This window comes from Acanthochromis polyacanthus, chromosome 18 (assembly GCF_021347895.1).
Source record: "Acanthochromis polyacanthus isolate Apoly-LR-REF ecotype Palm Island chromosome 18, KAUST_Apoly_ChrSc, whole genome shotgun sequence".
NCBI lineage: Eukaryota > Metazoa > Chordata > Actinopteri > Pomacentridae > Acanthochromis > Acanthochromis polyacanthus.
Genome location: NC_067130.1, coordinates 6,584,228 through 6,597,975, shown reverse-complemented (window position 1 = coordinate 6,597,975; position 13,748 = coordinate 6,584,228). Strand labels below are relative to the sequence as shown.

Here is a 13,748-nt window from a genome sequence, read left to right as displayed (position 1 = left end):
GTTGTGGCCTTTAAAGGTCCCATATTTTGCCCTTTTTAAAAGCAAATTAATGACAGTCTCACATTACTCCAAAATATGCCTTTCAGTTATTCCATGATTGCATAAACTCTGGTTTTAGCTATTTTCTAAACGGGTCGTTTCAGTGTCTGCAGCTGAACTAAGTTACTTTCTGGGTGATCATTTTACAAGGAAATAACTCTTAATTCTTTTTTAACTCGCCATTTTTTTAATAGTGAGCTTGTCAGACACTTTTAAGGCAATCAATCAGTATTTGAAGGCAGCTTTAAAATGGACATGAAGTGCCTGTAGGATGAGATGTCCTTGTAACGGGCTACATTTCAGTCAAGGCTCAAGTTTACTTTATTTAAACCCGTGGGTAGATATTTGTTCTGCAATAAATGATTGCATTTGACATCCTGTTTACAAAACAGACCCTGAACCTGACAAGCAGGTACTCGTTCAAATGACAAACAAAAAAAAGGACAAAAAGTGCTCAGTGTTCCACCGTTCACTAACATAGCAGCAAGAAAAGTTAAAACAATGAAACACCATAAAGTGAACAATGTTAGCCACATTAGCTTCCAAATGTGCTAACATGAAAGAGTTTCATATTGTTGTGGTGACATTATCATCAACAATAAAAGTAAAGCTACAGTAATGACAATAAACATCTTCAAATTCTTAAAGATTCTATTTTACACCTCAAAGTTTTTTAAGATGTACAAAACACAATATTTAATTTTCACCCTAGGGGACCTTTAAAGTGTCAGCAATCATTTATGTTGTGCTCTTTGCCAGTACTAAGTGCAAAAAGTGAGAAAAATTACACACCAAAGCAGACTATTAGTGTCATGAGGACTGCAAAAAAACCTCATAAAGCTGTGAGCACTAAATTTGACAGCTGTTGTGAAATTTCTGTCTGGATCACTTGAAATGTCATGAAGGAAGCGTTGCAAATAGCGGAGAAGACCCCCTGATATTGTAGCATATTATTGTGTGACATACAGTTACAGCACAATACTTCAATTTACGCATCACTAAACTAATACATTTATATTTAATATATTTTTTGTCATCAGAACAAAGACTCACACAATATATAGTCCTGATCAAAACCTTACCAGAAGTTGAAAAATTTAAAGAAATTGCATTTTGTACTGTTGGATCTTAAGAAGGTTCTAAGTAGAGCTTCAAAATGCAAAACCAAGAAATGGGAGTGAGAGGGAAAAAAAAAGACAACTACAGCAGTTAAATTATAATAGGCTGTTCTTCAGCTGCTCAGAAGTTGGAGTAGCCTAGCCGCGCTAGACGACCCACGGCAGCGAATTTAATTCTCTGCCAGGGTGGGTCTAGTTGCCCTCCATAAGGCTCGAGGCTGGATTCTCTTAAAACTGGCCGGACCAATCACCATGAAGTGTAGAGTCAGAAGGCAGGCGTAACTCAGTGACGACAGAGGCATGATGATTCTGACAGAAACAACCGGCGCACAATACAAAGTTATCTTTTGACTCGGCTTTGGCCACAGCCCTTAAAGATTTGAAGCTAAAATTCAACTTGAAAGATAAACAAAGGATGGCACTGAAGTGTTTCATTGAGAAGAAAGACGTATTTGGACTTATGCCGACGGGATATGGCAAATCCTTAATATACCAGTTGGCTCCGCTGGTTGGGAAGCTAATGGGACTTAGCCACAATCCGCCGGCGCTCTAGGAACTACGTCAACCTATTCGTTGTGCTGATTGGTTGTATACCTACCCAATTGCTGCAGAGTGATTTGAAAGACAACCTTTTAGCCCGCCTCCTAGACCCTTGTGCCTTCAGAACACGGGTCTAGCGCGGCTAGGCTAAAGTTGAAGACCACAGCTCAAAAAACTGGAAAACCCCCTCAAAACAGAAACAAAGTGTCCAGAAAGTACTCAGTAATGAAGAGCTCCACAGTTCTTGTTGATCACTTCAAAAATTCCTTTAGGCGTGCTTGATGCGACTGTTTCCAGGAGTCTGGAGGGAACATTGCTCCAAGTTGCGAAATGGCTTCACAAAGGGCATCCATGGTTTGGAACTGATGTCTCTCCTTGCCATCCATCCCCAAATCTTGTCAACTTGATTTAGATCAGGGGAGCATGCATGATGGTCCAAAAGAGTGATGTCATTCTCCTGAAAAAAGTCCTCCACAGGTGGCCATTGTGAACTGCAGCATTGTCCTGTTGAAAAACCCAGACATTAAAGACCAGAGGAGGCCCTCAGTCCTGAGGGATGCCTGCTGCAACATCTCCACATAGCCAGCTGCCATTTGATGCCCTGCACAACCTGAAGCTCCATGGTTCCATTAAAGGAACAATGGGATCTCCCTGCTTTTAAAGGCTGTGGTCTTAAACTTTTGCTCAGCTGACAAAAGCATGTTTGAGTGTAAGTGCAGTTTTCAATAAACTGCCTGCTCCAGTTTTCTTTGCTCTCGCTCCCATTTCTTCTTTTTGCATTTTGAAGCTCTACTGAGAAGATCCCCCAGTGCAAAATGCAGTTTCTTACAATTTTTCAACTGGTCTTAAGATTTTGATCGGGAGTGTACCAGCAATAGTTGGACACCTTTGAGACACGTATTTTGTCCTTTGATTCCTGACTGAATCTGAACAAGTTCTGTAAACTACATAACTATGACCAAAAAAAAGAATGTATCTGGGTTTTATGTCTTGTTTAAATATGTCTCTTTTATATTGCAGTTAATATTGCAGGAATCGTGGCTGGTTCAGTCATTGGAGCCTTGACAGCGATTATAATTATAATAACACTGGTGCTCCACTCCAGAAATCGGAAAAGGTACAGTACGAGATTTAAGCTTATTCATTCAAAAGATTAATACTAAAATGTAGATGAGATGGACTTGATTGTCAGTAATGATATTGTAGGTTCATTTATTTGTATGTTTCGTCTGTTTTTATTTCAGAAAACATCAAGAAGAACACTCCGGGGATTCAGGAGAACACTAACCAAAATCCCTGCTGAAATATTTAACATATTCTTATCTTCATTTGTGAAAAAAAAAATCTTTGCCAAAATTAGTTATCACCTTTCATTTGATGCAGAGTTTTGATTATTCTTAGAAACTACACGTGTCTGCTGCTGGTATTAAAGACAGAAGTTTCAGATAAGATGTTTTTATTTTCATTGCAAACTTTGACTACCCACATATAACATAAGGTTGAGCAAAGGTCCCTGCATACTTAAAGAGTAACTGCACACATAGCAAAACTAGTATTACTGCCTATAGATATGTTGCATTTTTAAAGGTTTGTGTGTTCATCTCCTTTGGTGTAAGTCATTTAGCTACTCTTGACTTCATATGGAAACTGTTTGCTAAGTTTGCAATTTTGCTGATAAAACTCCAATGAAATGCTACTTGCTGCTGTGGAAACACTCCGTCATCTTTAATGTCGTTAAGTAAAGCTCTCAGGAAATATGTACTGTACATGTGTTTGGTTTTTTGGACAATAAAGTCATTCAGATATCGTGTATTTGGTGTTCTCTTTCTGATAAGGTGACTCTCTCATCTAGCTGCAGTTTCTGTCACACAGTTAAGATAAAGACAACATGTTGTAAAGTTTAGCCCAGCCTTTCATTTCAGTACAGTGCTGCACCCTCACTAAATCTGTATAAAAATTTAATTAAGAGATAGCAGCTAGTATCAGCTTATAAACAGAAGGCGTGGCGGCAGATTATTACATCAATCAGGCTGCCCAGTCGTGTTTATAGAACCACAGTTTTCTGATGCTATAGTCTGCTCCTGATGGTGGTTTTGAAAGAACCTCTTCGCTGAAAATCCTTGTTAAAATGTCTATGATGTTTTTTATTATGTGTTATCATGAGCTGAATAAGCAGCCAATGCCATGATTGAAACAAACAAACAGTTTCAAAAACACAGATTCAGACTTCCTGGTTTTCATACGTAACAAACCTAAAGAACCAATCCTGTCAACTTGCAGGGTGAGACTTTCTGTATCATTTTTGTTCCTCATAATCTGTTGCCATTTGTAAGATACATAACTGAAGGAGCCTAAGATTGCAACTTGTGCTGTGTAGAATCATTTCAGAGTGTTTGAGCAGTCTTGTAGGTGAGCTGGTGTACTTGAGCTGCAGTGAGTGGGGCTTCTAGAGGAAGTGAGAGTGTGGAGTTACATCGGAGTTATACTCACACGCAAAAGAAACGCAAGTTTCTTTTACCCGATGAAAAATTAAATTTGGTTTCCCAAAACAAAAATGCATTTGGTACTTTGTGGTGCATGGTGTGTTCTTAACATTTTCTGTTGCGTTTTGTAAGGTTGGTGTGAAAACGGAAAACGAATCGTTGCAATACACCAATGCATTGATGATGTGGATATGATTCACACTTTGCACGTGCAGTTGAATATGCACGATTTATCGACACCTTCAGTGGGTATAAATTTCATTCAAGATCATAGGCATTTCACTTGCTGTTTAACTATGCCACGCTTAAACCAAATTGGGAGGAACCAAGCCATTGGACGTCTGCAAGCTGGAGAGTCTGTCCGCTTCGGGGAAGGTCATCGGTGCTCTGTGTAGTGTTGTATCAACGCTGGAGACGGTGGAGTTTTTATGGGCAGCGGGGTAGGATAGGTTAGATCCTTAGCCTACCACGGGGAAATTGGACAAACCCGCCCACCACAGTCCGGGGTAGCACCTTTGGCAAGTGCTAGTAACCCCTAGCCACCCTGCCTGGGTTACGGCAACAGGGTGGGCAGAGCTCTGTGAGCCTTGGTTGGCAATCTGCCTAGTTGATGGTGTCACGATAAAAATACTGGTTGGTGGGAACCTAAAAACACAAACGTCAGTGACGAGTGGCGACGCCTGACGGCCGGCAGCCCCGGCAGCCATGAAACCACCAGAGTGGCGCGTTTGACTCATAAGTCGGCACGATAAAATAAAATAAATGATGGTGATGTAGACATTAAAGTGACGGGCAATGTCTCGGACAGAACTTGCGTTTCTTTTGCGTGTGAGTATATCTTGTGGCAGGTGGGGGATTATTTTCTTCTTCTAAATATTTAACTTTGATACACAGACATGAGTTTTTAGGGTTAAATCTTAGTGCTTTACAATAAATAGAATGGCAATAAAACATTAACAAAGAGCAAAAATGAAACAGGAAAAGACAAATATTACGCAAATTTCCATCAAGTGGGTTTTTAAAAGGTTTTTGACCTGAGACACTACTCTGTGGATGTTTTTAACAGGAACTGACTCACTGATCTGAGGGGCCTGCATGCAGAATGAGCGGTTAAAGACTCTGAGATGTAGAGTGGAGCAGAACCATGAAGAGATTTAAAAGTAATCAAGAGAACTTTAACCTGAACTTGATTATGGAGGAAGTGTAAATCAGCTATGTGTGGGTAGCCTCCCTGTTGAGTTTTGAAATAAATATTAAGTTCCAATAGTCCAGTCAGGAGATAAAGTTACATAACTGGGTTGTACTGGGTTGACATTGGCAGTGTTTCTGGTGTGTAGGCGGCAGGTTTGAACTTTTGTCTATTGACAGTGTTAGACATTTGGGTCAATATATACTTGAGGGACTTTTGAAGTCCATTGGATATATCTTGCTTACATTTTTAATTAAAGTAAAAAAAAAAAAGCTTTGTATGTTCATTATGATTACGTCTTTACAAATTCCAGAATGATTTATTGTGGAAACAATCATTTATTCATAATAAATGACTGGATATCACTAAAATGTCAACTAAATAACCATCTGAAATTAATAACAACCACCTTCTAATTACTAAACAATAATAAAATGAGCTTATTCAAAAATTGCTTTGATTGCATTAGTTTTATTAAGCTGAGATAATCATGACAGATATTTCTTTTGGCAATATATCAAATTTATATGGAAAATGGAACAAATTGTCTCTCAAGGAAGATTGATTCTAGATCACATGACCTGCTCCGGCTGCACAGTGGGTAGTGGTTAGCACTTTCGCCCAACAGCAAGAAGATTCCCGGTTCAAATCCTGGCCTGGGCCTGGGATCTTTCTGCATGGAGTTTGCATGTTCTCCCTGTGCATCCGACTTCCTCCCACAGTCCAAAAATATGCTGAGGTTAATTGATTACTCTAAATTGCCCGTAGGTGTGAATGTGAGTGTGATTGTTTGTCTGTATATGTAGCTCTGTGACAGACTGGCGACCTGTCCAGGGTGTCCCCTGCCTTCGCCCGAGTCAGCTGGGATAGGCTCCAGCCCCCCCCCCCCCCCCCCCCCCGTATTATTTCCGTATTAATAAATGCCCTCCCTCTCTGATGTCATATTGATTTATTCCTCTAAAGCCCAGTTCATTATTTGCCCACCATGTCACCCGTGAAGCTGCTGATGTCAAATTCCTCACCAGCACTCCACTGCGTCAGTCTTTCTGTCCACCACTTTGTCCTGGATGTAAACAAGCCTTTAACTTTGTGATGTACAACCGTTTGTTCTGCATCTTGTTTACTGGAACTCAAGTTTTGTCTTCAATCTTGGACTTAGAAACCAGAAGCGACGCCGTTGTTTACCGTTAGGCCCTGAATGTTCTCCTCACATAACACAGGGCTGGAATTTCTGTGGACAAAGAGCACCAGTATGTGACAAGACTGCAGAGGCCACTGCTGAATAAACTGTCTGCTTGCTGCCTCCAGAGTCATTCACCAACAACTTGCCACAGACACTCAAGAGATATAAATACAAATAACTAGCATTACCCTCACCACGTCCCGGGGCAACAGAGGAGTAACACCCCAGCTCATCATATTTCAAGCTTATCCCTTAGATAACAGTTAGGGCTGCACAAGTGTTGGAATGAATCAGCTGGGTATATAAAGTGTGTGAGTGGAGCTTTGCAGATGCCAAAGCAGCCTCTTTCCCCAGACCTCTGGCTCGCTTTCTGTTCGGGTTCGAACATAAAAAATACAGCTGCTCTATTGTTCAGTGTTCTGGTCATCAGTCTAGACTTGTTTGTCAGCGTGGAGCTACAGGCTTTGCAGTTTCTCTTGCCTTCATTCTGAGCTCATTCTCAACGATATGTCAGAGCAAAATAAAACACTATCTCGTCCCATTTTCCGCCGAGATGTGAGCTGGGATCCTTTCCCAAACTGGACACAGCCGAGTCGTATCTTCGCTCAGGATTTTGGCCTCCCTCCTTTCCTGGAGCCCAGCGATCTGGACTGGATAGACTGGGCGAAGAGGAGGCTGGCATCTTTCTCCTGGCCGGGTTACACACAATCTCCCCTTCTGCCTCCTTTCACCGGTCAGCATCCCACAGCGTTGGACCAGAAGGGTCTGAGGCAGCTGACGAGCGGCGTGTCAGAAATCAGAACAGGGCAGAACAGCTGGAAGATCAACCTGGATGTCAATCACTTCTCGCCTGAGGAGATCACCATCACCACCAAGGAGGGTTACCTGCAGATATCAGGTACTGTGCATGTTACTTTGTTGACCACAAGCTGGATTTATGATGAATAATATGAGGAGAAAACAGCTGTAAATGTTATACAGTTCTTGTTTTTACGACTGTTGTTTATTTCAAGGAAATCATGAAGAAAGGCAGGACGAGCACGGATTGGTCTCGAGGTGCTTCACTCGTAAATACAAGTAAGTTTTCTGCGAGTATAGAGGAGGTTGAAACATGAAACTCATGCATTTTTTCATGTCTGTGCTGTTACGTGGCACAAGAGCAACATAAATACAAACGGCAAAGTATCCTGCAGAAATAACAGACCTCATGACGGATCAAAAATGTTATCTGATTTATTTAAAATTCTTTGTTTTACCAGGTAAGCTCGGTTAAGAACAATTTCTCGTTTACAATAACTTGGCAAGCGGCCCCAGCAGGAAGAAAGACAACAAATAAACAATACTTATACAAAAAAGGATGCACAAGTGTATAAATAGAGTTAAAAACTGCTTAAGTTAATGCTAGCCATTCAGTGAAAACAGCCAGCAAGTGCAGCGTTCAGCTAGAGTCTGCTGCAGCTTCTGCTTAAACATGTAAAAGGATGGAAGAGATGACAGTTTCAGAGATTTTTGGAGGAAATTCCAATCGATTTCCAGCCAAAGAGAGTGTGAACCTTGGGGACAGACAGGGTTATGAAATCACTGGACTTCAGGTGGTCGTTGTTATGGGAGGGGTGTAGGAGGCTGGAGAGGGATTGAGGTGTCTTCCCTGATAGGGTCTAGTAAATGAGTAAAAACCAATGTTGGAGACGGATGAATGATAGCGGGCATCAAGCCTGTTAAGGGGACAATTAGGGGCCATTTTATAGATGACGTCACCGTAGTCAAACATGGGGAGGATGATCATCTTCACAGGCAGACTATGTAAAGGAGGCCTTATTCCCATAATGGCACGGTAGCTAAATCAAGAATCATAGAAAGCATTAGTGTTTGTACATTACTGATGAACCTTCTCTTCGTTCGTTTCAGGTTGCCACCGGGGGTGGACCTGCAGCACATCAGTTCATCATTGTCTGGTGATGGCGTCCTGTCTGTAGAGGCTCCTGTTCCTGGAACATCCGTCAGTAATCCGGGCACTGAGATCGTCGTCCCGGTTCAGATCAGACAGAAGCAGGAGGGTGAAAAGTGAAACCAGAGAGCAGAACTTCAAACTGCAGTCAGACGTAGCCTAAGTTGGGTGTAGCAACTGTTTGTAGCGTTGACAAAATCTAGTTTGTCGCAGCTTAATAAAGATGATACATTAACAAACCGGGTTTACTATGAAATACTGTTTAATACCGCAATTTATTACCACCACCTCTTATTTAACTTTTTAACAGTAAAACTATCAGATTAATTAATTTTGTCTTGAATAAGCAGCACTATGAAGCTGACAAATTATAATCATCAGCGAGTGTACTAAACAACTGCTGTCATATAAATGAACAAATAATGGAATGTTAGCTATTAGTGTCTTTCAGCTGTTCCTCAGCAGATTGTAGGATTAATAGGAACAAGTTCAATCTGTTTTGATTGCTCATATATTGCTTTATTTTGTATGTTGAAAATGTTTGTCAAATTATCCACTAGTGGGCACTGATTTTGTGTAAAATTTGGGGGTTTGTCTCCATTTTCTAAGGCTTTTTGGTAGCTTTAGGGTTCGACTTTATATATGTAGATCTTTATCAACAATGTGTCTTAAAGGCCCCATAATCAGCCTGAGTACATCTTCCAGTTTAAATGTTGGAGGTTTATTGTGCCAAATTGGTCTCTGAAAAGATTTACTGAAAACACATTTTCTGAAGCCTTATATTTTGAATTTAAATAAATAACATTTAAAAAAGAAATACAGCACATGCATATAGTACATTTCTTCACATGCAGCAAATTTTGAGGATTGATTTATAAAGCTTTTCAGCAAGAAGGGCCAGAACGGTCAGACATGAGCGGCACTGATCGAGGTCACGTCCTTCAAAAAGTCAACAGTGACATCTAGTGTAAAAGTAGAACATTACAGAACAGATAATGGTTGAAAAGACAGTACTGTAAAAAAAAAAAAACATATAGAGAGGATTTTATTTGTAATCAAATGTAACATTTTGATTATTGATGATCAGTAAAGAAGCAAACACTGGCTATCAATAGAAAACAGAACAGCGGAAGCTCACATTATTTTTCATGAATGTAAATAATAGAGTTGAAAAATAGAGATGCAGGTTAGATGTTCCTAACCAAGTGCACAAGTTTTATGAACTTTAGATATTTAGATTCTTATTTATCACAAATTAATTCTGCAGCATGATGACAACAACTGCAAAGATGTGATTGCAGTCATGAAGAAAGTTTCATCAAGTATTGTTCTCATTAGTGACATTTATGTGGAGTTAACTGGTCAATAAAAACTATCTATGGCATTGTGTTTTTTTAAGCATCCCCTCTGTGCATCTGTGACTGAAGTTAAATGTCTGTACTGACATCATTTCACCAAACTGATTCTTCACACAAACACTTTCCTGTCTTTGTTTTGGTTTGTCCTTAATTAAAACTGAAACCATCAGTGTAGATATCAGTCACTTTAAATGTTTTGGAGCTAAAAGTTTCGCAAAGTTTCTCCCTTCTTCCCCTCATTTCTTTAATCCTTTCATTGTTGAACCTTCTCCACAATGAATGGTGAGATTAAAATATGTTGAAGTCACTTCAGACAATGAGGTCAACTTTGATCAACATTAAAGAGCATCAACACATCCAGCAGACGCTCTGAGTTGAGCTCTCATCACTGCTGATCGTGTACAGAGGCTTCCTTAAGCTGCTATTTCATCAACCTCACAGTCAACAACAGCAATGAAACCAGGAGTATTAGAAATCCATTCATAGGAACTTTCAGGCCAAAATAAATTGTTCATATAAGAGAAATTGTAAACTATTGCTGCCTCACTGGAGAAATTCATTCACATTCATTATACTAGTACAAGAATTGTGTCCAACACCTGAAACAGAAAAGATACACAACCATAAAGAGTATAACCCACAGTATTGCAGACCACTTTAAGGAGAATATACAGTATCTTTGGCAAAATCTCTCGACCAAACCGAGGTCTTTTGTAGGCTAAATTTCAGTAATTTGAAATGTCATTTAAAACATCCAAGAGAAACAGATCTAAACTCCACTGCTGATGCCTTACAAGCAGACACAAGTGGATCATACATTTGTTTCACCTACAACAGTCTGCTACAGTACGTGGTGTAGTTCCAATTATTACTAAGTAACTATGGTAGGTTTTTGGTAACTGGCTGTTCGAATATTTTCAATATCCAGTCTGGTTATTTGGCCATTTGTTTGTGGCTACTAACTGGTGGTGACATGTAGGGTTGATAGATGGATTTTAAGCTCTGACAGACTGCGGAATAGATCTTAACACTGATTGGTCAAACTCGAGGAAGACAAATGACTGCTTGAACTTAAAGAGGCCATTTTTTCCGTCTTCTCAGAGCAGCATGTTTTCTGAAGCTTTAAAATTCCTCATATGCCCTAAGATAGCAAACCACCCATTGTTCTCTTTCCTACATGCTAATAGAACTGGAGTTATGTCCAATAACTCCTATTTGTCATTGTTTTGGTGGCCTGGGAGAGACCATAGTTGTGCAAGCTCACTGGATGCTAAACTATGATGGAAAAAGTTTTTGCAGTGGAAAACTACCTATTACTTGTGTCCAAAATTGTTTTCCAATTCAGACATGAATAGCTGAATTACATCAATGCTACAACATCCTATTGTGTTGCGTATAACACTTTGACAGTGTTTGACTAGATTTGTGAGTGAGCTGATGTGCTTGAGTTGCAGTGAATGGAGAGAAGTGGGCAGGTGGGACTTCATTGATCATCTGCAGAGTTATATGTAAGCCATTTTAAGACCGGAAAAGATTATTTACATGCTTCTAGAATGCAAAATATGTCATTTGAATACATGGAAATGAATTTATAGGCATTTGGACAATGACCTGCAGACGGACTTTAAGTGTTTGCAAGTGGGTTTTAGGTGGCTGATGGAGGTGGTTGCTATGGATTTTACAGTTGGTTGCTAGGGAGTATCACACAGTTTCTGAGGTGTATTTGGCGTTTGCAGTAGTAGTCAAGCTAGTATCTGTATCTGTGGAGCTAGTGATAGCAGTAGTAGTAGCATGGTTGGATCAGGCGTGAGCTAACCGTGACATCACCCATTGGTTTCCACGCCGAGAAAATGAAGCCCAGATTTTGCTACTTCCTGATCGCCATTTTGGATTTTTTGGAGCCAGTGATGTAAAAAGCGTCATCAAACAGGCTGGACCGGAGAGCAACTGGGGGCAGGATTGGCTGAAGACTCTCTTATCCCGCCCACATTTTACCGCAGAGGCTTCTGTTGCTGTCTATCAAGTATAGCCACGCCCCCTGTCTCCGCCAACTTTAACGATTTATTTAAAATTCAGTATTGATGTATTTTAAGATCGGCCACCTGATCTCTCATTTTGACCATGAAAACTAACAGGAAAAAAATCCTGAGCTGTAGAACATCAGTCTATCAAATTTTATTTTTTCCAAAAATGAATTGGGGTCTATGGAGCAAAAGGTTTTTGGAGCCAACCCTAGCGGACGGCGTGATATTGCAAGTTTTTGACACTTCCGGGTGGGCTTCAAATTTGGAGCCAGATGCTACGTCCATCTTTATATACAGTCTATGGGTTGGATGTGATATACTGAGATAATTTCAGCACCACGGAGAGAGAAAATTAAATGCTTGTCTCTATCGCCCCCCAGCTGCCACAGGAAGTAAGGACAGAAATTGTAAAGAAAAGGCAAAAAAGAATATTGTTTATTTTGCTTTGTTATTACTGCAAAACACAAATATTTGGAGAGTCACTTTAAGTGGTTGCACAAGTATTAGGAGAAGGACTGTCAACTACTGATTTTAGGTAGCTGATAGGCTGTAGGAAGTGGTTGCTATGGATATTTTAGTTGGTTACTAGAGAATATCACGTGGTTACCAAAGTTTACTTTGCGCTAGCAAAAGTAGTAGAGATAGTAGAGGTAGTATCAGTGTAGCTAGTGATAGCAGCGACACTGTGTGGCGTAGCCTAATGCGATATACCGAGATGCTTTCAGCACCATGGACAGAGAAATTTAAATGTCACCCCCCAGCTGCCACAGGAAGTAATGACAGGAATTATTTTAAAAAAGCAAAAAAATGCTAGACTATTACTTCAAAAAGCAAAAAATAGACAGAAACAAACACAGAAGAGTTATATTTCATATAGGGTAAGCTATTTGTAATAAAATAGACGTTTTGTTACATTGAAAATACACTTTTATTATTATATTATCAAAATATATCATAGATGCTCTCTCTCTAGATATATACATATATGTATGCATCTTTATATAAAAATTCAAGAAAGAGAGAATTTGGTGAATATGTATCTAAGCAAGTGTGCATTGTTGATTCAAGTTTTTTTTTTTCACAAACACTGGTTTTTATCCTCTACTAGTGGCCATTATTTTTTTTACCATAGTATTAATGATGTCATTTTTTTAAAAGATCTGATCCGGTGTGAGATGACTTCAGCTGGTTGAGATGTGCCTGTAGTATTGTGGTGTCTCTTTAAAGGAAGGGGGAGTGTAGAAGAGGGACAGAGGAAAGAGATGAATAGAAGGCACCAGAACCACCTACCATGACCAAGTGCGCTGTAAATGTAGGACAGAAATTCGAGTGGAATACAAACGGATCATCCGGCGACAGATTCGAGGGAAAACCATGTTCGGATGTGCCTTATCTGATCCAAATCTTTTCAAACATGGCACCACACGCGATCATAGGAACACAGGGAAAGTATTTTTCCTCCCAAATCTCTCCTGCATTCTGAAACGGAAAAGAAGAGTGGCAGTAAATTGCATCCCTGTGGTATCTTTCTTCGATTATCAATGGTAGGCATTGCATAATTTACCCTTATCCACCGGAGCCATTTGGTTCCTCCTCTTTGGGAAAGAGGGGGACGCCAGAAAAAAAAAAAAAGACGACTTCATCCAGTGGTTCTCGGTGGTGCCTGCAATTGTTTGGCAATGCCCTTTTCTCTCTTAGGAAGGACTTGCAGACAGTAGCGGGGGAACCAGCGGGGGAAGGATGCATTTAACGCTGGATGTGTGCTGCATTCAGGGAGATTCGGCAGTAACAGCAGCGGCTCTAGCAGAAACAGCGAGTGCGGAGGGCCTGGGAAGCACCCAGCCCCACTATCTCCTCCTTTTCCTC

The 13,748-nt window shown here is 40.2% G+C and overlaps 1 protein-coding gene and 1 long non-coding RNA gene across 2 annotated transcripts; one reads left to right on the top strand and one right to left on the bottom strand.

Annotated features, from left to right (window-relative positions):
• Positions 1-6,739: 6,739 nt before the first annotated feature.
• Positions 6,740-9,884, top strand: LOC110951525 (heat shock protein beta-1-like). The gene is made up of 3 exons (XM_022194619.2): positions 6,740-7,450; positions 7,566-7,629; positions 8,461-9,884. The coding sequence occupies exons 1-3, from the start codon at positions 7,060-7,062 to the stop codon at positions 8,618-8,620; spliced, it is 615 nt and encodes a 204-aa protein (XP_022050311.2). The 5' UTR covers positions 6,740-7,059; the 3' UTR covers positions 8,621-9,884.
• Positions 9,885-13,285: 3,401 nt separating this feature from the next.
• LOC127530812 (uncharacterized) lies at positions 13,286-13,585 on the bottom strand. Its single transcript, XR_007937479.1, has 2 exons — positions 13,447-13,585; positions 13,286-13,361 (listed from the first exon to the last, which is right to left on the bottom strand). It is a non-coding gene; the product is annotated as an uncharacterized LOC127530812 (long non-coding RNA).
• Positions 13,586-13,748: the final 163 nt, after the last annotated feature.